General features: G+C 37.9%; 1 protein-coding gene across 3 annotated transcripts; it reads right to left on the bottom strand.

Annotated features, from left to right (window-relative positions):
- Positions 1-7: 7 nt before the first annotated feature.
- LOC103716283 (probable serine/threonine protein kinase IREH1) lies at positions 8-26,080 on the bottom strand. Of its 3 annotated transcripts, XM_039130162.1 has the most exons (19): positions 25,186-26,078; positions 22,672-22,742; positions 22,371-22,556; positions 20,813-22,198; positions 19,052-19,224; positions 18,602-18,839; positions 18,046-18,138; positions 17,823-17,963; positions 17,650-17,742; positions 14,263-14,473; positions 14,078-14,163; positions 10,590-10,678; positions 10,341-10,406; positions 2,331-2,382; positions 2,165-2,221; positions 1,899-2,072; positions 1,582-1,659; positions 426-596; positions 8-331 (listed from the first exon to the last, which is right to left on the bottom strand). In XM_039130162.1, exons 1-18 carry the CDS (start codon positions 25,829-25,831, stop codon positions 513-515), a joined length of 3,924 nt encoding a protein of 1,307 aa, XP_038986090.1. In that variant the 5' UTR covers positions 25,832-26,078; the 3' UTR covers positions 8-331; positions 426-512. The 3 variants fall into 3 exon arrangements, with proteins under 3 accessions (XP_038986090.1, XP_008802442.1, XP_038986091.1); XM_008804220.4 differs by lacking the exon at positions 10,341-10,406; XM_039130163.1 differs by lacking the exons at positions 8-331; positions 426-596; positions 1,582-1,659; ... (3 more) ...; positions 10,341-10,406; positions 10,590-10,678 and adding an exon at positions 11,948-12,003 and having other exon boundaries at positions 25,186-26,080.
- Positions 26,081-27,935: the final 1,855 nt, after the last annotated feature.

Below are 27,935 nucleotides of genomic sequence, written 5' to 3'. Positions count from 1 at the left end.
GGACCAATGGTCAACGTTCAGGAGCCATTTTGCTTGGTCTCTCTCATTCAAAACAAACAACAGTTAAATAAGTCACAAGGGGAAATAATATCAACTAGTTTCAAGGGGCATTGATGGATAAAAAGAAATCTGATCCACAAGCCCAGGAAACATGTATGTTCCATCGGAAGGCCAAGGACCAATGGTCATACCCACCTGACGATAGAATTTACCATAGGAAATAAAGGAAAATCAAATGGCTCTGCTAAAATGGTAGGCAGCTCCAACACTGGAGCAGTAGCCTGTAGGGGGAAAAGCACACCCCTGGAGTTCCAGCCTCAAGCTTCTTTCTCTGAAAAGGCAAATCGAGAATCAAAATGCTTTAGTACAGTAAAGTAGGGGGAAAAAAACTTGGAAGTAAGTTGGCATTAGCTGTGACTGCTTACATTTACATGCTGTACAATGAGACCATCAAGATCCTTAAGCGTCTGGCTCACATGTACAATGGAAACTTTCACAACAGGAAGGCAACTCTAAGAATTAGATTTTATTGCTTGATCTTCCTTCCAACCCTTGCTGAGCAAATCATAGTTAATTGATGCAAGCTGCGACAGATTCTAGGCAGAATATACAAGAAAATTTGAGCAACAGAGTAATGGATCCAGCCATTCATAAATGAGAAGTCACAGTACATCTAACAATAATTTTTTTTTTGGAACTTGTATGTCCTATGCAGGAGTTCTTTTATCCCACCTAACCCAGGCTTTTCTACAGAACTATAACATACATTAAGCATGCAAGCAGGAAATCTGAAGTACTCAATTTTAAGGCAGCAAACAGATACCCTTATTCCGTCATGTTGTATAAGTCACAGACTTAAATTGAAAGTCGAAATCCAGAGATGAAACACTAGATTTGCTGGTGTCAACCTTTCTAACACCATAGCATTCAAGTCAATGAGGAAGAAGAAGATCCGTTCCAGCAGGTACCCCATCCGCCCATAAAAATTATTGGTCAGTTGCTTATATTGAAGAACTTGGGTTCTGTTCAGAAACCAACCATCTACATCAATGGGTCCTTTTTTCATTTTGTAATCAGAACATGTGGCTCAGTAATATTTTCAACAGCAAGCAGTCCCATCTGTTCTACTTGTACAGAAGTAATAATTGTTTAGGATTGTAGTGACATAGCTCCAGTTCCAGATATTTAAGCATCCATTGCAGGAACTCAAGGCAACAGATCTTGATACCTCTCATATTGCCCATAACCCAGAACCAGCCTAAATGATTGAAGCTTCTGCCATTTTTCATGGGCTATGACAATGGAAAAGACATCATTTTGACCTACTTAATACAACGGGCATGAAGGCAAAGAGGATTATCAAAAAAATGTATTAGCAGGCCATTAAAAAATTCTGACTTTGTTTCCATTTTCCAGAGAGGCTGCCTCTTCTGGTTTCTTTTCTTTGTGTCTATTATCCTAGGAGTCAACCAGTCATGCCCGCACATTAGTATTGGTGCTAGAATTTCAGAGAAATCAACAACAAAAAAAAAAGAATTCTAAAAAGAAACAGGGATTAATGTAGTTTAGTTGTATGCTTACCTTGAACGAAAAGTTACTGAATGAATAATAGATGGATGAGCCAGATTCAAACTCAGCAAGACCTCCACACTCATTGCCCTGTTTGTCATGAAATAAATTTAACATTCGTTTCAACAAAATTAGGTACAAAAAGAATATTGAGCTTGAAGATGCATATTTATATGCATGGTGAGAAAATTGATTTTTAAATTAATATCACCATTGCATCAATTGTACACAAGTTCACATTTGAAACCCTCAAGGCATGCCTGAATAAACTCATCAATCACAGCAAGAAAAAAGTAGAACTATAAGCATGATCAGTTCACAGTTCATACTTGTTCATCATGATGATTGCTTACACAACTACTGCTTCCACCAAAGCTTCCATTGTCACTGGAATCCTCAAACTCACTGGTTTCATATATGTTTTCATCTGACAGATTTGAGGAGTAACGGCTATTGAAGTAGCTAGTATCAAGTGCACTACCTGATGAGGGAACAAAGGAAGCCTGCAAAAGGGGCAGCATTGGCGAACTTATTCAACCTGACACATGGGGAACAGGATTATCTAAGAGGCAACAAGTCATGTTAACCGAATCACCTTCTGCCTGGCAAGCGTGTCCCAGTTAATATTTTTAAAAAATATGTGTTGCTTCACCTGAAAGGTTTTTTTTTGAAACATTAAATAGATGACTCCCAAAATTTTAAAACATCACAGGATAAAAAAGTATTGTTCCAATCATAATAGTTTCATTGCAGGAACTCACCTCTGCTGCTCCTTTGGCCCCAAGCCTTTGGTGAGGATCTTCCGTCAATAATCTGGAAGTTGGCAATACTTCAAAATTATCACAATGTAATTTTTTTGCTAAAAGATGTACTTTGGTAAGATCAGAAAATGGACCAGCTGAATATAACAGACTTTTTGCAGTGAGGCATGCAATGTTTCATATAACAAGTTGTCAGTGATAATATGAAAATCAGTATGCCTGTTAAACTAATGGCTGCAAATTTTATCTGCCTTCATTTAGAAAAATGCATACTATATGCCCTGAATCAATTGTTTCATTACTGGTGGAACAACTTGGCCAAATATGTTCTGACCTCAAATTAAGATTTTTTTTTTCCTCTTTCCATATCTTAAGTGGTATAGATTTTTATTAAAAAATTGCACGAAAGGAATAATAATATGGAAAAGCACAACCAATTATCAAATATTAAAAAAGGAAATATGAGGGAAGAAAAAAGATAAAATTAATGAAATTTGTGACGAAGAACTTGAAAGAGTCCGGGGCAAAGCTTGATGGTTATTGTTATAGTCATGATAATTACATAAGCACATGGAATAAAGAGAAATTTCACGGACAGCACACTGACATGCAGAAGGCCATCCCACATTTTCCACATGGGAGAGATAAATCCAACTACTGGTCTCCTCAAGATAGAGATACAAACTGCCAAAGAAGGTTCTTTTTGTCAAACATGCTGTCACAAGAATGAATTGGAGTAAAGAGTCCTCAAAGTACATAAGAAACTAGAAACCGTATAGCCTTCAAAATTCCATGCCGTGTTTGCATCTGACACGTATTGGATATTAAGTATCATGTTTCTCAAAGACAAAACAGAATTGCTCTGGATACTTCTTGGATATGTCCAATATGCTTCCAGAATACCTCTAGGGATGAGCAGGAAACTTTCTTCTTTTGATAACTAATGAATTTATTGTGTGGAGTATGGACCATTTTATTGCGTAACCCATCATTAATCCATTTCAATAACCCAGTAATGTATAATTTTATTTGTTTATCGCTATAGCCCAACCATATTGTATCCTAATTCTAAATATTTGTCCTATCAACATATCTACATTTTGTTGTATTCGTATATCACATTCATCTCCATGCTTCATAACTCTTGAGACACGATCAATGCTACAGTAGGCAATCAAATAATATACCTGTCTACTTCTAACTTGAGTAAGAAAGATGTGAAGACTCAAAAACATCAAATGTACAATCCTGGCTTAAACCATAGATGTTGGTCAGTTTTTATCCCCAATTGGCTCTACTTTTTTCTTGTCCAGTCATTCAATTCAACCAGCCCTTTTACAATTTAGAAGGAAAAGTTTATCCACTAGATATCGATTAGAATTCCATAAAGTATCCGTTACTTCATATGGCGGTGGAGAATTCATTCCAGTTTTGACAAATTAACACAAGTTATGGATTTTTGCCAAATTTACAAGTTGATGAAAGACGAGTGAAAAAGACTATGGGGATTCAATGGTGTTTTAGGAATAAGACTGAAAACAAAGATTATCATCTGAAATTTTAGTTTACTTAAACGAGGAAGTCGTATTTTGGGGAAGGAAAAACTTTTGGATATGTAGGAATATGGTGGAGAATAGAAATGGAGTTCAATAGGGCCCTGCAGGAATACAGATGGAAAGCAAGCTAAGTATCAGGTTTTGTTGTAAATTAACAGATCTGAATCTGGGTTATTTTTGAACTTTGAATGTTGAAAAGAAGAGTGTGAAATTATATCATATAAGTGACACCTATATCACTCCAATATATGAGATTGACTATGTAGTAATAGCTAAACCACTATTAATATCCAAACCAAGGATGATCTGTCCGGTTCGGCCTGAACCGAGCTGACTCGATGGGAAACCGGGGCATTCAGCCATTGGAGTTGGTTCCGACTCCGAACTAACCGAAATCGGTTCCAAACCGACCGGAACCGGCCGGAAAAGGTCCGAACTGGACCGTACCGGCCAGTTCCATTCGAACTCGGTGCGAACCGCCCAAGTTGACCCGGTTCTGAAACGGGCCCTCTCCCCTCTCCTTTGTACTGTTGCAGCGGATGGCTTTCCGCCCTCTCCTTCCCCTCACAGCAAAAATCACACCGATTCAGCACTTCAGAAGGAAGATCCAAGAGTAAATTTTGTATGCTTCTTCTCCCCCATCTCATTCTCTCATTTTTTTAGGAAAGTTGAAAAATAGTTTGAAAATTACAAAATAAAAGAATATCATGCTAAAATTTTCAATTTGGGCTTGATTTATTATATGTTGTAAATCTATGGATGATCTATATGATGACATATAATATTTTAATTTTTAAATTATATATAATTTTTAAAAATTTAAATTATATTTTTGGATTAATATATATTATATATATAATAATTTTAAAAAAAACTGTAAAATCAGAAGCGTATTTAAGGGCATACAAGATACTCTTCAGTAAAATTTGGTGTCCATCTATTTAAGTTTTGATACAATAATGTGCATGTGGCCTAGGCCTGAATTTAGAAAAAATTGAGAAATAAGTAGCCTTTGATACCATGCCCACGGACCTAGAAAAATATATGTAGCATCTATTATTGGTTCTACATGAATCTGAGCTGAAATTAATTTTTTAAAATATTAATATTTATAAATTATTTTTAAATTTAAAAAATAATTAAAAATATATAAATATTACCAAAAATTAAGAAAAATTAGTAGTACATATTAATTCAGAAGTAATTTCTAAAGTAGAAAAAATATTTTTCTGAATTTACAATATTTAAACATGTTTTTAAATTTAAAAATTATAAAAAAATATAAATAAAAAATATGAAAAATTAGTATTATGTATTAGATAAATCAGATGTATTTTCTGACATAAAATAAATTATCTTCATTGTAAAATTTTTACTATTTTTAAATAGTTGATAAACTGACGTAGTTGATAAATCTGCAGGAATAAAGCCATCAAGAAAAAAAAAGTCAGAGCGTAACATTGGTTGGAATCATGGACAAGTGTTCTTAGGTCAGCACCATTGGAAGTGCAACTGGTGCAACACAGAGTTCAAGAAAAAAGGAATAACCAGATTGAAGCAACACTTAGCTGCTGGTAACCCCAACATATTTGTGCCGAAAATGCCCATAGAAGGTTCGGCAGCCGATAATGTACTTCGCTGATTTCAAATCAGCGAAAAAGAGAATTTTCAAGAAGACGGAGGTAGACCGTTGAGTGGCAGAGCCACCTTTCTATCACTCTAGAGAGTTAGAGGAGGCATCCGCTCTAGATGACGAGAAGGCATAGATCCAGGCTGCCATGCAGGCGAGCCTGGATAATTAGTGGCAGCAAGATGACGTGGCCAGGCATAGAGCTCAATTTAGGCCCTTATACTATGAGTCGGGCTCTAGTTCTGCGGGCAGTATGGTAGATCCAGAGTTCAAGAGGACCTCCTCAGTCAAGATGGCCATCAGCAGAGGCGATGGCCGTATTGCATCTATGCTAAAGGCTTTTGGTAGCAGAAAAGAGTCATCTTAAGATATTCCACCAGGAGCAACAATCCATGATTCAGATCCACATATCTTTCCTAGCAGAAATTCGAAGCAGCAAAGGGTTGACACATTGTTGAAGAAGGATAAGAAAAAAAATATGTGGCGAGCTATTGGATCCTAGTTCCACTTCAGCTATATCCCAGTGAATGTGGCAGACAATACGTACTATATGTTTGTTATTTCCGCCATACAAGCCGTCGGTCCCGGTGTAGATCCTCCAGGCTCAAAGGACGTCTATGATGAGCTTCTTGCCAATAATAAGAAGGTAGACAAATAGATTGCCTCATACACGAGCAAATGACCCACATATGGACTAACAGTGATGTGTGATGGATGGACGGGTCCTACTAGGCGGAGCATGATCAACTTTTTGATATACTGTGATACAAAAACTTTCTTCTACAAGTCAATTGATGCTTCTGATCAGGTGTACGATGCCACGTACATCCTCAAATTGATGGTGAAGGTGATTGATTAGGTATGAGAGGAGAATATTGTGCAGGTTGTCCCTGATAAGAGGCCACAATATAAGGCTGCCAAGGGGATCTTGATGGAGCGGCAGCCAGATTTTCTGGACTCCATGTGCTTGTATCGACCTCATATTGACGGATATTGCGAAGATTCGTAGGGTGCAGCAAACAGTGGGAACAACCCAAACCATCACCAGATATATTTATAACCATTTATTGACCTTTCACTGATAAGAAATGTAGAGGGAGATCTTGAGACCATGAGTCACAGTTTGCTACCAACTACGTTGCACTTGATAGCCTTCTTGAGATGAAAGCAGCCCTACGTCAGATGTTTGTCAATCCCGAGTGGCAGAAAAGTAGATATGCAAGGGCCAACACTGAAAGAAGCATTGTCGAGAACTTGATGACGAGGCAGACATTCTGATAGCAGGCCACTACGATAATAAAGGCTATCAGACCATCGTATGAAGTGCTTCGAGCCATGGACAGCGAAAGGTACCTCTAGATGGGCTTCTTGTATTACATGAGGGAGATGACAAAGATTCAGATCATGAAGGTAGATCCGATGTATGCCCATGAATATATCGATATCATTGAGCGGCGATGGGACTACCAGATAGATAGAAACTTGAATCTAGCAGATAAGCAAGAACATTGAAAATTAAACTGCTCCTGTACTTATACAATTTTACTAAAACAATAACGAACTCTATTTGCAGCATACTCCTTGAACCCTCGGTTTCAGTACACCATAGCTAAAATCGATATGGACGACGAACTTTTGGCCACTCTGCATAATTTAATTTATAAAATGAAGTCTAATCTAGAAGTCACGACCCTATGTCTAAAAGAAGTAAGTTAACTTAAGTGACATGCGAAAGTTAACTGTTATCTTCAATTATTAACATATTACAACATTCTTTTTCACGGACCAAAATATTTAGAGAGAGCACCGACAACTTTGGAGTCTTGGCAGCTGTCGTAAGTATGAATTCAAATATGTTACATATCAAGAGGGCATTTACCTAGCGTTAGATGGTTACTAATATGCTACTATGTTACATGTAATTTTCTTCGATGTTTTTGCAGCTGAATAGTGAATTTATTTTGGTTTGTCAGCGAAAAATCTTAAGCAGCTAGCTATCCAGATCCTCTTTTAGACGGTCTTCTTGAGTGGCTGTGAGCGCAACTGATCCACTTTCGCCCTCATCTACAGCAAGCAGAGGAACCGTTTGGCATAAAAGCGTCTCAACGACCTTGTATATATTTACTACAATCTGAGGTTGAGCTTGAAGTGCATTCAGAAGAAAATGGAACTAAAGTACACAGATTCGATCCATAGTGCTTTCGTTGATGATGAGAATGATCTTATGATAGGATGGCTTGTAGGCCAGCAGCAGGAGTCGCAGCTTGATGAGCGAGGATCGCCTCTATGACCGACCAATTTTATAGCTAGCAAGGCTAGGATCGATGCAGGGCAATGGACAAAGAGCAATATTCTATGCATCCTTCCAGTTGATCAGCCATAGTCATATGAGAGTCGGTCACCACATGACTCTTTGTCCGAGACATTCTCTCAGAGAGATGATTGAGAGATATTTAGACGAGGCCGCTATACTATCCGGTGGACTCAGTCAGAAAGATGACATACATCATCCCAACATAGCCATGCAAAGAGGGGCACAAAGAGTAAGCAGGCAGCGAGTAGCACGAAGAATAAAAAAGCAACTGCCAGCACACCAAAAAAGAAAAACAAAAGGCACATGCAGCCCCAATGGAGAGTATCGAGGAGTAAGTTCACTCAGATTAAAAGACTAGTAGCAGCAGTTCTGATGATTATGGATCTGTTGGCCATAGGAGAGTGGAGGACATGAGACTATCATTTATTAAATACAGTCACAGGTAGTCTTTGATTCACTGATGAGTGCCAATTTATGCATGCTACACAGAAAAGAGACCATGGTGCACGATCTGATGGAGTTCGCAAAAATTCTATTGCATATAGGAGATGGACTCCTCGAAGTCATTCAGGAGGATACGATGCAACTGCCGATGACCTCACACGTGGAGTAGGATCTATAAACATATCAGATTTCGAGTTGTATATTGGATCCTATTACTTGCAACCACAGGCAGCCTATGATCCATACAGATATGGATATGGTGTCTAAGAAATCTTTCGGTGGCTACCATCCTACACAACTCAGAGCATCTTAAGGGTTGAATTTTACTGTCGGTTTATCCGGATGGCCCCTTCACAGCTATTTTGTCAATTAGTTTATCAGTCAAAGGACACCTCTTAAAGCCAGAGCTTCAGCGAGAGATCCGAGAGTGCTTATAATCCGGAGTGCGTTCCTTATAGGATGAGCATACAAGACTACAATGCTGCTTGGTTAGAGGTGGGCTAATGTGTCTCCTGACTATACTGATGATCCGAATATCTACAAAAGGCATCGCCACTCGACAAAATTTTAGATATCGGTATGTATTTTGTATTTTAAATATATGTAATTAAATTGTATTATTTTAGATTTTTTATCTCACTAAATTTGAGGATATTTTATATTGTTTTGGTAGTATGCAATATCTCACTTATTATTTTATGATTTATATCATTTTAAAATAATAAGATGCATCATTTAGGTTAAACCGGAATAATATAAACATAAAAAAATCAAAAAACATCAAAAAAAATATCAAATTAGACTTCAAATCATTAAAAAAGTTTAAAAAGATTGACTACTAATTAAATCAACTTGAAAAACTCCACAAAAAATGGGCGTGTCAGTACAGAACCGGCACACCCTACCGTACCATTTGTCGGTATAATACCGATATCGTACCGACCTGTCCGCTGACCGATATGGGTCCTAGTACTGGTTCAGTGAACCTTGATCCAAACTGCCCTGATACTTGAGGTTCAATTCAGAGTACCTTCTTCATATAACTAACTCCCATCAGATGCTTGCCAAAAATTATGAAAAGTATGCCCAAAAATAGAAGTAGGAGCACCAGCACCAACAGTAGCACTTGCAGCATAGCAATGGAGGAGGAGGAGGAGCACCACTAGCAGCACTGGCAGCAAAGAAGAAGAAGAAAAAAAGCAGAAGAAGAAAAGTAGGAGCACCAGCAGCAACAGTAGCACTTGCAGCATAGCAATGGAGGAGGAGCACCACTAGCAGCACTGGCAGCAAAGAAGAAGAACAGAAAGAGAAGAAAAGAAGAAGAGAAGAAGCAGGAGCACTGGCAGCAGGGCAGAAGAGAAAAAGGACCTGTTGGAGAGTGGAGAAGCTGGTCAGAGCTCTAGATTTGATGGAGGAGTGCTGGTTCCTTTCAATCAGGCCTTTAGAACCCTAATCCACTCTCCCTTGGTGTCTTTTCCTTTTGGCTGATCATCATCATCAAATGGCTGAGAGATGAAATGGTTGAGATTAAAAAGAAAAAATGATAAGGCACACTTTTCTCTATGCTCTGGGCTCTTCTCAAGGCACAAAAATGGCACGCCATTTTAGCACCTGAGCAAATAGAAAACTTTCGCTTGGGGCAAGGGAATGTGCTTGGGCTGGGCTTTGCCTGCACCATGCGCCTAGGTGCGCCTTTGACAAGATTGCCACAAGAGTTCCTTCAAATTTCTTAATGCTTCTGTCCAGGTTTTCAGACATACCACTTATTTCTTTCATATGCCCTACCTTGCTGCCAACTGGAAGCGACTTATAAATGATTTTTCAAACCACTCTGAATTTAGCCCTACTAAATTCGCGTTGAGTAAACAGCCATGAGAATAAAGTTTCACAATGTTTATGGGAGATTGAACCCCAAGATGTTGAAGTACTAAACCTCAGGTTCTTTCCAGCTATATGATAGAATCATCTGTATACATTAAAACAAATATTGTGCACTGATCACAAAAACAAACTTTTCCTAAAGCCAGATGGAACACAAATATCATAAGAGCATATCATAGACACACCTAGAGAAACTTTCAGCAAGAAAAGTGATAGGCTTATACAGCAAGTATGCGTCAGTTTTAACAAACCTGGGCCAAAAAAAATTGTTATCTCATACAGAATTTGTTAACAACTTTAAAGGTTTCCATCAATCTCCAGAGATTAAGAAGTTCCATCCCAAGGTAAAACAGAAGTTGTAGTTTGGGAAAAAAAGATGTGTGAAGAATAAACAACAGCAAGTGCATCATAAAATCATAAGGGATATTTCTTACTTGTCAATTAGATCTCGGGCTTTGAAACTCATCTCTTCAGGTACTCGGGGCCAAGGTATCTTACGATTGAGAATATTGTCAAAGATTGTCTACCAAAAAAAATAAAAAATCAGTGTTGTGATTTCAATATATCTAGTGAGCAAGAAAAAAGGATAAATGATAATGTAACTCAATTTACTTGCTGTTAACAAATTTAGGACTGTAAACATTTTTAAACCTCTTGCAATTTTCAAGATTCAAATTTGTGTAAACAAAGCCAAACCTTGTAGACCATACTTACATTTAATGAGAATAACAAAATAATAGAAATTCACAAATTATATAGAATTTATTTTGAAAACTGAGAACCTTTGTCATTTTAACATGGACAAATATATTTCGCAAACATTATTCTCGCCCGTATAAGTAATTTTAGAATCGTGTCATAATCTGTTGGCCTAACTTTTAATTTTGTTCCTAGATTCCATTGTATTTTTCAGATTTCGTTTTTAATTTTTTATGACTTCTAATAGTTGCAAAATACATAATACAACTAGTCTTTAATGATATCTATAATCAATTTATTTTTAATTATTATTCATGAATTTTTCCTAAAATCTTTTCTTGTTTAATTTTTCAATCAGAACTTAAAAATTCAAGCCAAAAAAGCCGAAAACCAAAATAAAGTTTTTGAGTGTTGGTGCCCACAATCAATTTGCTTTTAAGTTGTCGGCTACCTTAAATGATGGAACTCACCAAAGTCCATGGACTAAGTGACAAACATCATTAAACTTATAGATTTGTATGAACTCAGTTTACAGGTTCAAATAGTCAATCCATGCTTAGTTTGAGAGATCCAAACATATCTTGATACATCAACATGAGCAAAGACATGTTAAATTGTTAATCTGCCTTCAATAAAATTGGTGTTTTAGTTTGATGCATCTTACTGACAATGCTGATCTACAATGCTACACGATGGTTTCCCATGAACTAAGATATTATTAAGTGCTATTACAAAAGAACAAATTAGAAATGCAAAGGTCCCTTTCTTCTAGAAAACTGAACAAAACAAAAGTGAATACGAATGCATACAGAATTTGAGCAGTTCCTTGTACAACAACTATTTAAAAAGAGAGGCATCTTTGGCTACTTTGCCGGTTATGACAAAACAATATTGAGAGGATCTCAGTTTGCCATGAAAACTGGTCTGGTTAATTTGATACCAGGACCAATAATTGGACATGAAACAGTTAGCGCATAAATAGATCTAGTGAGACAATTATGCAGTCAAGAAAACTGCCAGTAGATTCAATAAGATAAAGCAGGACTAGTCAGTTAATTCTCTGTAGACTGTTATTTGGAAGGATATTACTTACAGTCAATTTTGTTAGCTAACACATGCACCTATGGCCCCTCATCATGATCATATTATCTGTATTTTATGACAGGTTCATTGTACTGTCAGTAGAAAATTCTTATATAAAGTTATCATCTGTACTCTCTGATAACTTCAATGAAGTATCAAAAGAAAAATCTTATATAAACAAATGTCATTTGAAAATTGAGGAAAATTCTAGTGTTGATAAGTTTAGCTACCAATATGGTCTCGCATATGATGTTAGAAGTGCCAAAAAGAAAAGTAGCTGCTTGCATCTAGTTTGGAAAAGTGATATTTTATTATGGCCCATAATACTCGAGAATAAACAGGTTACAATTACAGAAACAATGATATTATTTTCAAGAGATTAAATGTTGAACAAAGCCATAAATGGCCAGACTTGGAATGGATCCATGTTTGTCTAGGTCCAAGTTGTGCTGGTAACTGCTGCAGGCTGAGCTCGAGCGAGGGTCAAAGCCGATATCAAGCATACAGGCACCCTCCTGCATTGACAAGCCTCATTCCCCCTCTTGGTTCCATCCTTTGTAGATGGAAGTGGAAGGAAGAAAGTGAGGGCCACTCTTTTAACAAAAAAAGTCCTCACCCCCCTCCCCCACCCCACTCCAAGGGGGACTGTTGCAAATGAAAGGGGAAAATGGAAGGAGTCACCCCTCCCCTATAAAATGGACTGCTTTCCGTCCTCTTAGCCCCTCCTCTACCTCCAACTTTATATGTGGACGTGGAGAAAGGATAGCAAGGTTTGAAATAGTGAATGCTAAATATGCATCAACTAAAGGAGCAAGGTACGCTATTTCAGTACTGGGCCCTGCACCAGGGCCACCATATCACTATGTCAGTATGCTCGGTATGGAGGCTAATTCAGTGTACCGAGTGCCGGTGCACCCCCGTACCATGTACCGATACCGAATCAGTACCGTACATGCAAGGGAGGGTACGATATGGCATACCATGCAAGGGAGGGTATGTCAAAAATTACATACCACATTGCACATTGTATTGATAAAAGATACAAACCATTATGCTTTGACACAGCTACCATGCCCCCGATATGACCTATTTTGGCCTCCAAAGTTTTTTTTTTTTTTTTTTGGCTTCTTTCTAATGTTTTGTTAACTTAGGGGTGTGTTTTTGCAAAAAAATAACAAGGAAATTGATTGAAGTGCCCTAGTCCGCTTAATTGATATGTGCTTAAGCTGAAGTTTTTGAAGTGGTTCAAGAAGTTGACAACAATAACATGTTATCATTAGTGTTGCTAACATGTCAAAACTTACAATTATCATAAATCAACTTGATTAGTTTGTACCAAAAAAAAACTAATAGCAATGAAATTTCTTAATTTTTAATGTCCATAACAAAAAAAAGAAAACTATATGATAAAGGATAACATTCCACAAAAGCAATGCATCTCCATTTTATATTATAATTTATTTATATATACTGCTTAATAATACTAAATTACAAGAGTCCATGGATTCTAAGCAAAAGAAATTTTTTATATAACTACAATTCATTACTCTTGTAAACATGGAGTGTCGTACTGGCCTGAACCGCCTGGTTCGGGATGCATTGTATCGTACTAGGTCGGAACCGGTATGAAACACATTTTTGGGTCGGTATAAGCTTCGTACGAGACATATTGACATGTACCGAGGTGTACCGAGATAAAAAAATGAGAAAAATTATTTGAGAGCTACTTCGGTACAGGTGCATACCATACCATACTAATCTGGTAACATACCAATACAATACCCAATCCTGAGATTGCGGATCTTGCTTGTAAAAGTATTTTAGTCTTGTAGAGTTACCATTTAAGTTTCCTAGACCACGTAGTCTCTTAATAGTTATCAAGATAAGTTCTGTTGCATTATATTGTCTATAATCTAGTTTTGCTTTCAACAAAACCCTAATTTTTTCATTCTAGCACCTTATCAGATGGTCATCGTATTAAGAAAATAGTTTTTATGTCAACTTTCTATCCTATTATATTCCTATATAATGAAAAACTAAACTAGTCTTAAAAATAATTAAGCAATTATATTCAAGTGAAACTGGTTGTCTAATCATTATAACAGTTTAGACAAATTTTGTATAAATTCAAGAAAAAAACCTGAGGATGTTCTGCATTAAATGGTGGAATTCCAACAATGAGCTCAAAGAGAATAACACCAACAGACCACCAATCTGCACTTGCACCTGCAATTAGATGATAATATATTTTCAAGTGGTCGCAGTAGTAAGTCAAAAAGAAAAAGCTCAATAGCTACCAGATAGTATTGCTTAAGTTATACCAACCATGTCCTGTTCCTAAGAGGATCTCCGGTGCCAAATAATCAGGTGTACCGACGGCAGAGTGTTTCTTCCGCCGTTCTCGCTGCTTCAAGTGCTCAGATGGAGAAACCTGAGGTTCATCCTCCCCATATAATGATGTCCCACTGACAGCAGGACCAGATAGATCGTCTGTACTGTTGATAAGACCAACTTTCGAAAGTCCAAAATCTGTCAACTGCCAAAGGGGAAAATGGAACAGATCTTTGACAATGGCGCCCAGGAGAATGAAATTCAAATTATTCCATAGGTTTTAGTCATGCAGCATCTGTGAATATATAAGGAAACAGATTAAAGAGTCGATATGTGAGTGCTAGGGAGGTGGGGGAGTAGGAGACTGAAACCAGAATAAATGTCTTCTAACAACCAATTTGACATGGATAAGAAAGGACACTCATTACCAAGTTTGATATACAAATGTTTTGAAGGGCAGAAAGAATAACATTTCATCACATAGAATTCACACTGGCAATAAAGTTGAGAATAAAGTTCTCTTCCGACTTCTTTTTCCTCCGCTCATTATTTCCTACTTTCCCTATGGTGTTTGATATTTCGTTTTCCATTCATTTGTGCCAGAAGTGACAAGTCTGATTATCATGCCATGAACTGTTGAGTCCCCTAGTATTCCCATACCAAAATGGCTTATCCTTGCCATCAACAAAGGTACCATTTAAAACCTCTATGTGAATATTTAGCCTAAAAGCAGAATAATGGTAACGCAAGTGCTTGTTTATAAAGGACCAAATAATCTGCAAAAATTTTGATAGATCACAGTTAAAACACCAGCAGTAGATTTTTCTTCTTTTGGAAGAAATGATGGGAACACCACCTATGAAGAAAAATAGAAATAACAGACAAACTTTCCTCTCAAACGCTTTGAGAAAGATGTCCCAAGATTGAAGATAGATCCTCCATCTAACAAAAACACATACCAAATTCAATTTCTTTGCATAATCTCCTAGTTGGGTGATCTATTCAACATTAGTTATTTTATGACTGAGACATATGCCTACCATCTACAGGTCAGCAAGAGCAAGAATTAAAGATATCAAAAGATGAAAAGCAAGGAATCACACAACCCAGATACTGATCAAGTAAATCAGCTAAAGTTTATCCAACTCCCACTATGTTTCCAAAACTGAAGTCTTCTTATAACTCTTCCAAAGTTATGATGCTCTTAAGTTGGGCAAAGGCAAATCTAGTCACCCGCTATCAGTATTCAAGTAAAAATCGGCACAAAATTAGGTAGGAAAAGATGGATCTAGTTGGTTACATCAGTCTGCAATAGCCAACACCTTTTGTTCCAGCCGTGAGAAGTGAGACAACTTGTTCAAATTACTGTACCAGCCATACTAGTCTATAATTTTATGAACCAACATGAGCTGGTACTGGCCAAAAATACTATATAAGAGTTCCATGTTATTTTCTCCTTCTTCAAAGTCATTTATTAAGGAGAGAACAGATACTGTTACATTTTGGAGGCCCATAAGCTCGTCAAACAACCTCATATCATAAAATCATTGTCTGACACCAGTTTAAAGCTAGAAAGTCATGGTAAATTCATTTATTTTTTTTTGGGTCTTATTTGACGAACAAGGGGAGATGTTTATTTTTTTCTAAGTCAAAATTGAATCGACTAATAGAATGTAAAGGACCTTCACATTTTTGGGTGGAAAATTATTCATGATTGTAGGAAGCAAGGTTGGTTTTACCAGTAACGGGACCTGTACCGATTTTCCGGCAATACGATACAGTACTGTGTTGTGTCATTCTAGGGCATACTAACAAAGGGGAGCCAAGAGAGAGGGAGAAGGAGATAAAGACTGAGTTCGAAGCCAGCATATTAAACGAGAACCTTCGGAATAGGGGAGCCCTAATCGGCCTCCCTCTCTTCCCTCCTCCCTCCCTCTCCCTCCCCCCTCCCTCCTTCCTCCCTCCCCCTCCCTCTCTCTTTTCCTCTATCCTTCTCCCTCTCCCCCCCCCACCCGCCTAATTTTTCGAACTGCAAGGCAGAAACATGCCGGTTCACCCTCGGTACGGTCCGATATGCCTCGAACTAGGTGGTTCGGGGCAGTGCAGTGAACCTTGGTGGGAAGCAATCAATATATTTCAAACTAAACATGTTTTGCCCAAAATCCTCATCCAAAAACACAATAGAGATGTATACCTACAACAATTAATCTGTTTACACTCGACATGATGGTTCAAATAGTGCCATATGTGGGTGTAAGAAGGATGCCCCTAGAACAGTATTAAAATATATCCTGTGCATCTAGGAGGTCAAGGAAGAGTAAGACAATTCCTGATATCCAGTGCACAAATGCAAAAAAAACAAAATTGGTAATTGCTATAACAATAAAAAGAAAATTGGCTCCTACATATCAAAGCATTTGCTTTAATTGGAGACTCAAATTTCTCAGCACTTACTTTCACACATGGCCAACACAAAGCGTAAAACTGGTATAGCTCTCAAGCTTCCTAATCCTTGTTGTATTAATAGAATCATCTAAATAAGGAGGTTGAAGAGATTGGGACCTATATGTTCCGTAAGGAGCATTGGTGCCTATATTTTTGTGGCGTTAAGCATCACAATTGCATAGGGCCAAGAAGGAAGAGCATCAATTTCCTCATGTACTATTGTAGGAAGATCATCTTCCACAAGTTCATGGATATCAGCTTAAATGATAAAGGTATAATTCCGTAAAGTGTGATAATGTCATACAACTAATTCTCAGCATGATATCAATCTACCAACTGGTCCCATACTCCTGCCCAAAGCAAATTTTAGTTGGAGGGGGGCAATCCATGCAACAAGAAAGGCTTGTAGCAGATAGGATGGTAGAAGACTTATCTTCTTGTTTACTTAGACTAAGCTCAAATTAACAGGAATCCTCCACAATTTTTAGAAGAATTATGAATAGTCTCAATGAAGATGAAAAAAGGAAAAGTTCAACATAGGAAGCTTTTCCTCCTCTCTGTGTCATGGGTCATAAGACAGAGCCATGTGAAAGCACAAACCCATATATCCCTCTAAAAAATTTAGAATTATGAACACCTAGGTACATTAGGACATTAAAAATATCGGCTAAGGATTTTTCCTAGGGATTCACATGAAAAAATAAAGTAGGGGCCAACCAAGTACTTTCTATTTCCGTATTTTCATCACATCCCATAGATCATAGTACTCAAAATAGTGTAAAAGACATGTACAGTAACATATGACCATGACTGAATATATAGCATGTTTGTCTATATGACATAAATTTTAAATACTGAAATTGAAATAAGATTATATAATAAGGAGAATTTACCACCACATATCCCTCCCAAGGCATAGGAAAATATTTCCAATACCTTAATATGACCATCATGAGCAATCAACAAATTGTCTGGCTTTAAATCCCGATGCACCACATGCAGGGAATGGAGGTATTCCAATGCAAGGACCTGCAGGATCATACCCAAATTTTAAACAATCAACATTATAAATGAATAAAGACCATTACCCTTTATATAGATGAGCTTACAACTTCTGCAATATATATGCGGGCAACTTCTTCATCCAAGCAGCCTAAATTTCTCAGCAATGAATACAAGTCCCCTCCATTCAAGTACTCCATCACTAGATATAAGTTCTCTTGAGATGTGAAAGAATAAAAAAATCGTACCTTATGCAAACATATTGCAGTTAGAGAAAGGTCTTACAGCTTCAATAAAAGGAGACAAACTTTGATCAGTTAGGTTGCTCACCACAAAAGGATTCCGAACTGTGATTAGAATATCACGTTCAGCCAATATACTCTCAACAGCATTTTTGCGAATCATATCCGCCTTTTTTAGGACCTACGAGAAAGCAGATTAATTAATTAGTTTGAACTTTGAACAGTTAACTTGATCGGTTTCTAAATATTAAATACTCTTCTTTTCTAAATTCACTTCCCTATTTAATGGTGTTTAGATGGCCTACCTTGATCAGCTAAAAGAGCTTTGATTTAATGCAGGGAATGAATAGAGTGCAAAAAGTCATTTAATGCACTTTTGATAAATGTTTTCACATCCAATAGCCATGATTTCAAGAAAGCCACTTTTAAAAGAAAATCATTAGCATCACAAATGTATATCAGAAGGCACAGGAATATATCATGAGAAAACAAGAAAAAAACACATATATAAGGGCAACACGGGGAAACAATGTTTACTGAGGTAGTACTCCAATGAAACGTTTTTCAGAATACGCAGGGGCCATGCAAAATCTCCAAAAGAAAAATGAATATCCAACGCGCAATTGTAGGCATGAATTTAATACCTTTATAGCAAAGAGATCCCCCGTTGTTCTCTTCTTGGCTAAGAAAACCCGACCAAATGCCCCACGACTTATAGGTTTTAAAATTTCAAAGTCATCAATAGATGTTCGATCCTTGACTGTAGGGTGAACAGGGCTTGCTCGCAAGCTATGAACCACATCCTCTTCTTCATCCATTACAGCACTCGGTGCATCAACCTTTTCAGTATCAAGTAAATCACAAAGCTGCAGGTACTTATCCCTGTAGGGTCATAAATCATGAAAAGCACACAAGAATCTGAACTATGAGAACATGAAGAGAAAAGATAATAACCTTTAAGTGTTTTCGTGAACAATCAAAAGTAATTATGCAAGCTTCAGTTCCCCTAACTAGTAGCACGTTGCACAAATTAAAGCTTCTAGAAAGAAAAGAGGAAAATAGCATGTGATAGACAACTTAGCAGATATACTTACCGGTGAAGCTTCTCTATGCGTGTGCCAAATGTCTGCACTGTAAGTGCCTCAAACTTCTGACGGTTCATGACTTCTTGCAAATCTTCTACACAGGAAACCAAATACAACACCGATCGCTCTTCATTCATTGGAGTATTTACAATGCATCGAGCAATATCAGCAAGTTCAACTATCTGGACCATGCCAGGAGACAATGAGCATTCGTAGTGAATGTTTTATGTGCAACTTCTCTATTAGAACCGCGTAATAACAGTTTACATTGACAGAGCAGTTTATAATTAGATATGCCATGGCTCCACCTATCCCCACATTATACAAAGCAAAGAAGCTCCTTTTTGGAACCAGGGTTGGGCCCCGAAGAAGTTTTCTTGTGAGTAATGCTCTGGGGCTAAAATCTGGTACCAAAAAAGCCCTTCATAACTAATGCACCTCTGGAGGGACCTGGCATGATTCATGGGGTCAGCAGCTTGGCATGTTTCGCTGGGGCATGCTGATGTAGACAACCAACAGCCTTATGATACATGGTCCTGAAGCTTTTTCTTGGTTTCAGGGTTGGGCCTCAAAGCATTTTCATTTTCTTATATTAAAATAAACAATCTGCAAAGCTTCATGGATAATAGTGGTCTGTTAACACAATTTATGCCCTCAATTTCAGCATTACAACCAATACAGCAGGTCTCTCTAGTAACCAACTAAATTCTAGTTTTCGCAGCAGACTCTACTATTGTGCAAAGTTTGCCTCGGCTAGAAATCTGGCACCCTCATAAATGGTGGATATCAAGTCAAAAGTTAGTCTCAACAAATTCTCAAACCATACTGGGTCACAACCAAGGTTCGTCATCTCGATACCGGTCTCCGTACCGGTGCCACGCTAGCACAGTATCGGTATGGTACAGTACGAAATTTTTTTTGGCGTACCGAGTGTCAATACGCCACCCATACCGGATACCGGTACCGAACCGGTATGGTACACCCCGTACCACCCGATTCGGGTCGATACAGCATACCATGGTTACAACCTAATCCATCATGCCAGCCTATATATATATGGATAAGGCTTATTGGTTAAGATTAAGTTATCCAAGGATTGATCAGTGCAAAAAGTAACAGACCAATGTCTGTGGTAAGACTAAGAAAGTAACACAACATGCAGATTCTCTTTAATACAACAAGATATAATGTTAAGCCTAGGCACATCAATTAAGCATGTCACAGATACCATGGCCAACTATGTTTCACAATAACCAGCCATGTGTAAGTTTTTTAAGTCTAAAAACATTTCTCGCTCAAAGATTATAACCGCAAGCACTTCAACGAAAGCAAGTCCAAAAGGAATGCTTTGTCCAACCCATACAAGCAAAGATAAAGCTTTCGAGCATTAACAGCTCGCTAAGCAACAATCTTGCAAAATTCATAGAAGAGAGTCAAATTACCCACATAATTTCCGCAAAACTCTATAAAATTTCACGAATGTATATGCACACAAACACATATATAATATTATACATACATACATAAACACACATATCCATGTATTGGGTATAAATGTATAGATTGATACCTTTATTCATAGATATAATCATATAGATCTATGAAAGCCAAAACCAAATATAAAGCTGCCAAATCTATTTCAAGACTTATTTACCATGTATTCACCTTCCAATCTAAAAAACTTGTGCATATGGGAGGATTAAAAAGAAAGAATATAAGGAGAATTATGTAGAAGTTTAAAAAAGTTGTGCTCAATTAGATAGTAACCACCTGTGGAAGATCTTCACTCTCGGAAGCTGCATTTTTCCTTGCCAAAAGCATCTCTACGTGACTGGCTCTTGGTGTCATCAAAGGAGATCGAGAAGTCATGCTGCCTGCTGATGATGCAGCCATTCCGCGATCAGACTTTGAACCAAAACGTGTCTTACATTTCATTGATGACAAATTCTTCAGGTCATCCAAGAAAATAGAGTTGTCAGCCTCCTGGAAACAATCAAGCATATCAGCTGATCCTCTCCGAGACCAATCACAATGTTTTGGAAAAAGGAGATCAGATTCTTCATTAACACTTGAATTAGAAACTTCTGTCAGATCTGTGCTTCCAACTGCATCGGGGGGATCCTTCTGTGAGTATGCCTCTATCATCTTCTCTAGAGTCTTGGCAATTCTGTTGAGGCGTTCATCAACACTCAAACCTTTTTGATCGCACCTATCTGCAATTGCACAAATCTTTGAGTGATCCTCCATACACAGAGTAGGAACATACTCCTCACAAATTCGACACATAATTGAACCCTCTTCGGGAATATTAGGCTGATCCGTCCAGTAACCCCAAGAAATTTTGTGTTGATGTTTGGAAGGAACTGATGGGCACACAGAAGAATCACCAGAACTGGGTAACTCAGGAGGATTTACCGCGGTCAAGTCTGCATCTGAACTTTGACTCTTGTTTAATATCTCTGAAGAATCCACTTTTCTGTTGGATATTTCATCCTTGACAGGGCTCGCTTCTTTCTGGACTTTTCCTGCAGGAGAAGGGAGAGGTTTCCCAGAAGCTATCCGTCCTCCACTAGCAGCCAAATCCATATCCTTTTCAATGTCAGCATTAAATACTGAAGAAAAATTGTCAGGTTTTATTTCTTGGATTCTTTTCAATTTTAAGTTACGCTGCTCCTGACTACAAAACTTCCTTGAAGCAGCAGCCTTAATGGAGTTCTTTGTGTTTTCTCCATCTCTTCCTGATCCTAATGCAACCTTTTTATCAGCAGCCTGGATGATTTTAGGATCTTGAAGATCCATTGCAATTTCATCCTCAGCAAGACCAGTTTCCTTGTGGAACTGATGCAATCTTGTGCATCGAGAAAGGATAAAAAGCAAATGGGTATGAAGTTTCTTCAGAACTCCCATAGGAAGCTCTTGACGGTGATCATCCAAATCCTGAACTATGCCTTCACACTGAAGCCAGAACTCCCCAGGCATCATGACACAACAGCTCCGAGCAAGTATCAACAGATCTTCCAAAGTTACTTTCCATTCAGGATGGCTTTCTGCACTTTTTTCCATTATGCCAACCAAATCCCCTGCAAAAATTGCCAGATCCGAGTTCACCTCTTCCTTTGCTTTCTCAAATTTCACCTGAATGACTTTCAACACCTCCTGTACAGAACAAAGAGAGAGTGAGAAAATAATGGACCATATTCCACCAAAAGTTTTCATGCTTACATATGACTCAAACAGCCAAAACAATATTCCTCAAACTGTAAAGAAACCTAAGTACTAAAACAAGATTATCTCCAAAATAATAAAACAGGATCCAGAGTGTCATTACCTTCAAATTGTAGATGTTGCGTGGCTTCCAGAATGGAAATGGTTGTACTCCTTTCGAGTTCAACTCATGTGAAAAACTTTTTATATCAGCAGGGAACCTCTTCCTAGGTGCACTAGTAGCCTGCATTATGGCTTTAAAGCGGGGACATTCAGAATCTTTTGGAGTTTCACAAGCATCATATGCAGTCTGTAGAGACAACAAATGTAAATAATCCTTCGCATTAATATCAATAACAAATTCTCATGCAGTAAGAAATATAATTTGCTTGAATGTAAAGCACCAAAATTAAATGTTGTTGCACCTCGACTTCTGGAGTGAAAGCAGCAGAACATTTTAAATCTTCAGGATGATTCCATGATGAGTTAGTTTTCCCTGAGATGGATAATATGCGTATCCATAGAGTATGAGATTTAACTGATTTGAACATTAATTAAAGTCACCACATTGACATAACAGAACTAGTAAAACAAAAAGGCAAAAAAATGCCAATAGCTTTCACATAAAAGTCAAATTGAAATAGGTGAGCAAGCAGTTCTGCAGGAACCAAACACATCCACAACATAGCCACATGAAATCAACAAATATCAAAGCTCAGCAAACCAGCACTCCACCAGGAAACCTAAATATCCCACATCTGTTTACCAAACCCAGCAATCCAGGAGATTTATGGAGCAGATCCACAAAATTCAGCATTCCAGCCAACCACTTGCATTTCAGAAGTTCCAAAATCTTGAAGGTCATAAAATAGTTCATAGGCAAAGCCACAAAGGTAGCACCCCAGGTTCACCTAAACCCACCACTAAAAAAAAAGGAAAAAATCCACAACCTTCAAATTTCAAAACAACAGGCCAATAGATTAAAATACTATATATTATATCGCTGTAATGAAAAGGTAAAAATGGGGCTGCTAGGGCTATAGGATGATATTGCCAATAATCATTTATTTGTTCAATAATCAAGCACGACACCAGAGCCACCAAGCGAATTCAGAAGCTTTCAAACCAAATTTAGATATAGTAGATAGATGGGCAGCAACAGCTAACCTAACCAATACCAAGCTCTGCAACCCAAGGTTTTAAACAATGGTTTAATAACTGTTATAACAGTTGTTATAATGGTTTCACCCACCTCCCTTTATGTTATAAATATAATAACCGGTGGAAAAAATAATGGCCATTACAAGGTCAACGGAACCGTTCCGAACCAGGCGGTTCCGCCCATTCCGAGCATTACCAGTAGCTCACTGGTACAGTTCCGGCTGTAAAAATGAGACACTCGCCGGAGCCAGAGAAGGAAAGAGAGAGCGAGCAGAGGAGGGAGAGAGGGGCTGGCGGAGGCCGTGATCTCCACTGGCATCCGTCACCCTCCTCCGGCCCTCCCTCCCTTGCTCGCTCTCTCTTTCTCTTTTTCTCTCTCCCATGGTGTCGTGCTTTCTCTTGATACGGGCCCGGCACGGCTCGTATCGAGTCGTCCCGCCAGAGAACCAATATGGTGTCCGATACCGGTTCCTCCGACCTTGGGCCATTATAATATATTATTCACCATTATAACAGTCTTTTACAACAAAAATAATAGCCGTTATTTTCACTTGTACCTTTTCTCTAGATAAAATAATAAATTTTCAAAATTTGATTTCATTAATAATTTTTCCTTCGAAGGTGACTGCATGGTCCAAAAAATAATATTTCATTTAATGAAAAAGTGAAGGAAAATATAATTTTGATGTGTATGTTGAAGGTACCCAACACAGGCTTTCTCTAAAAGCTCCAGTCACGAAGGTAAACAAAGTAGAAAAGTCACCAATTTCTGTGCCCCACTCACGATAAATGAGATTGTCCAGTTGTTGTATGCAAGTACTTTAAGAAGGTATAGATGTTAAGAATGATGAATTAAGATACCGAAAATGTAAATACACATTATCTTTAATATTGAAATAAAAAAATAAAAGGTTGGTCTTTTTATGTCTTAGAAGAACATTCTTATCAAAATACTTGTTCCTCATAAGAAATCCAAACTTGACTCAAGGATCTAAGATATGTCACATGTCACATGTCACAAAGGCATTTGTTTTATTTTAATGCTTCCATTGTTAGACCAACTCTGAAACAAGAAAAGCCTACTTCCAATGCCGTTATAGCGGATGGGATTCATCATAAGAGATCAATGTTAGACCAGCCTTAAACTTTGCAGTTAAATTATTTGGCAAGTATCTAAAGTGTTTGACATGTATCTCTCTCAGCGATAGATATAAGGCACATCTACATACATAGATGTGGACACAAGTCCACGTGACATTGCTGAGAGGGGAATAACTAGAGATACCTTCTTGAGGGATTGAATCTTCCCTTTTTTCTAACATTTCCAGGAAAAGTTTGAACTAAACTATTTCAATATCTCTACTTAAATCCTACTAAAGACTCATACTACAATGACTTACCATGTTGGATCTGTGTGAATTATGTTTTATATTTAGCTCACCATTCAATTACAATACCAAGGATGCATAATTTAAACAAGTCCCGAGAACGACTCCATCTTATTGAATGCTGGAATTACAAAGCCAAACTAGACATGAATGCAATAAAAATGGTTGCTCATTTAATCCCCTTGCTCCACCAGAATTAGCACCGTATCAGCATTAATGAAATAAGTATTCGAACAACTCTTTACAATGGATTGCATCCCATAACATGCATCTCTTCTTATGTATGTAATCAGTTGTTCTCAATTGTGAACCAATTAAACATGCTAACCAGAAGGGAAAACAATTTCTTCAACATTAAGAAAAACAAAAGCATCAAACCAGTCATTTTACCAATTCGAACATTGGAATGCTCGCCATTGCAAATCTGGCTCCCGAGTTGAACATCGAGGCTCTCCTTGGCTCGGCTCCCCCCATGATCAGCCCAAGAACTGGCGCACGACTCCAGAACCGTGTAGAGCGCCCTCTCGTCCTTCTTCGCCCTACCACCGTCGTCCTTCCCGGCCAACGACGAAGTCGAGCATCCCCCCTCGACGTGGCCCCTGGAGAGGTTGCTGCTGCCAAGGCCCGAGATCCTGTGGTCCCCGCGGAACCCTTCCTGCGGCAGCGGGCCGGATCTCGTCTTGATCCGGTTCAACCCGAGCGAGGAGGCGAGGATCGGGGAGAGCGACGACGCCGCCGCCCCGCCGTCTTTGGCTGCCGCCCCTTTCCGAACCTTGGCCGGGGCGGAGAGGGCGGCGGCTGCGGCGGTTTCCTTGCCCTTGGAATCCCGCTCCTTGTCCTTCTTGTCCTCCTTTCGCCGGTGGTTCTTGACGGCGTCCTTGATGAGGGCGTGGCTTCCGACAGCGAGGTCCAATTTGACCTTCTTCTTTTCGGATCTGGAGGGCGACTCGAATGCCGGCGTCCTCGGACTATTGGATCCCTCGGGGCTCGAGGAATCCGACTTCTTCGACGAGAAGAACCGGCCTTTGAACACCATCCTTCTCTCACCCTTCTTCCCTTTCCCCTTCCACGACCCCTCGTGGTTGCTCTAAAGAGAGTTTTAGATTCTCTTCGTAAAGGGTGGGCCTTCTTTTTGTTTCTTTTTTTTTTTTTGACAGGACCGGCACGGCGAGGGTCCCGAGGATACAGCGGGAGAGAATGTCATAAAACTTTAAGAATGGAAGGGCGTTACATCAAAAAGAACGGAAAGGAGAAGAAGGGGAGGGGTTTGGAGACGATGGTGGGACTGGGAACTTTTGTCGGTGTAGTATAAACTATAATTTACAAATATAAATAAAATATTATTAGCTATAAATAGGCTGGAGAGGGAATATAAGCTGTCTTGGGTTTAAATATATCGGACACATGCGATGGATTCGAGATAAGCGGTTGGTGATTGATGGGGGAGGATGGAAGTGGTGAATGGTGTTATAACGGATCGTTATTTTTTTATAACATTGATGCAACGGTAGCCTAAAGCGTAGAGAGAAAAAAAAAGGGATTGGAAGGAAGGGAAGTAGACGGGTAGGAAAGGGATGGCAGAATTTGATTGGACTTAAAACTTTATTTTTGTAGTGAGAAAATCACTTATAAATAAGATTTTAGATATTAATATGTCGAAATGAAAATAAATTGCTTCGGATTTAAATATTTTGGACGTATAAGGGGATGGTGATTGAAAGAGAGGATTGAGAGTGGTGGATGGTTTTATAAAAAATCAGCATTTTATTAGACTGCATTTGAGATCATAGTTACTTTTTATCTTAAAAAAATAAAACAAAATTCAATTTCTATTTTTTTAAAAAAATTGATAAAGGAACATGCCCAGTAGTAGTCATTATATTTTTAATTTTAGCTGTCGGCAATCATAAGGTGAAGGATACGTAAAATTAAGAAAAAAGATGGTATGAAGGTGAAAGAAAAGCCAGGTAGTAGAGAGAAAGGAGGGGCGGGAGGAGGCAAAGGATCAAAGAATGCGACAAATGTAGATGGATTGAAAGAGGCGGAGGGAGAAAAAAGAGAAGTCTTTTTTTGTAAAGTGGGTGAGAGGTAAAAATGACTAGGTAGTAATCATTAAGGGATGAAAGAGAAATAAATTATGAGAGTTAAGACTTAATTTAATTTCATAATTCAAAAGTTTTTTTTGAAATAAAAGTAACTTTGATTTTTTCATAACTTATAAAAAATTTATTAAAAATAAAAAATAAAAATGAGGAAACCAAACATCTTTTATGTATTGGATTTGTATTTTCACTTTAAAAAATAAAAAATAAGAAAAAAAAATGATGCAAAGAAGAACCTTATTTTTTTATAATAATACTGTGGTCCCAAGAATACAATGCATGTGAAGTGGGTTGGATTGAAAACTTGATTATCTGCGTAGTGAGAGTCTACGTGTGTAAAGAAGATATTGTTAAATATAAATAGGATGGAAATTGAAAATAAATTGCTTTGGATTTAGTCATGTCGGATGTATGTGATGGATCCAAGGATAAGACGATGGTGATTGATAGAGAGCAGTAAGGGTACCGAATGGATTTAGGGTCAATATCACCAAACATAAAAAGTTGTGATCTTAGCTTTCTATTCTTCAATATATATATATATATCATCTAAGCTTTCTATTCTCCATCTTTATTATTTTTTTAAAACACAATAATTAGAACATCAAAGTCAATGTTTAAAGAAGTAACTATTTCTTTGTTATACTAGCTAAAATTATAATATCTTAGTTTCAAAATACATTGACAAAGATATTAAAAGATCTCACTCCAACTAAGGTGATTGCAATCTCAACCTTCAAAAAGCTTAATGTTAGGGTACGCTGCTTTTCCAGTTGACCACAATCCACAAGTCATTTGGTGGCAAATGTGCAAAATTGCATATTTATTGGTAGAAAGCGAGAAATCGATCGATAATAATGAAGCTATCAATCAAAATTGACTCTAATTAATTTGATAAATACTTTTGCACAAAATTACATAAATTTCTTATTTCCCTTCCCTAGTTGTTTCACTGCATTATGTTACATGCTTGTGGTGCATAAATGTTACATGCTTCTATCTGTGTAACTAAAGGAGCGCCTCGGAGGTTTACCAGGT

Source organism: Phoenix dactylifera, chromosome 9 (assembly GCF_009389715.1).
Source record: "Phoenix dactylifera cultivar Barhee BC4 chromosome 9, palm_55x_up_171113_PBpolish2nd_filt_p, whole genome shotgun sequence".
Taxonomy (NCBI): Eukaryota; Viridiplantae; Streptophyta; class Magnoliopsida; order Arecales; family Arecaceae; genus Phoenix; species Phoenix dactylifera.
The sequence above is the reverse complement of the archived record's forward strand: the minus strand, read 5'-3'. Positions and strand labels throughout refer to the sequence as shown.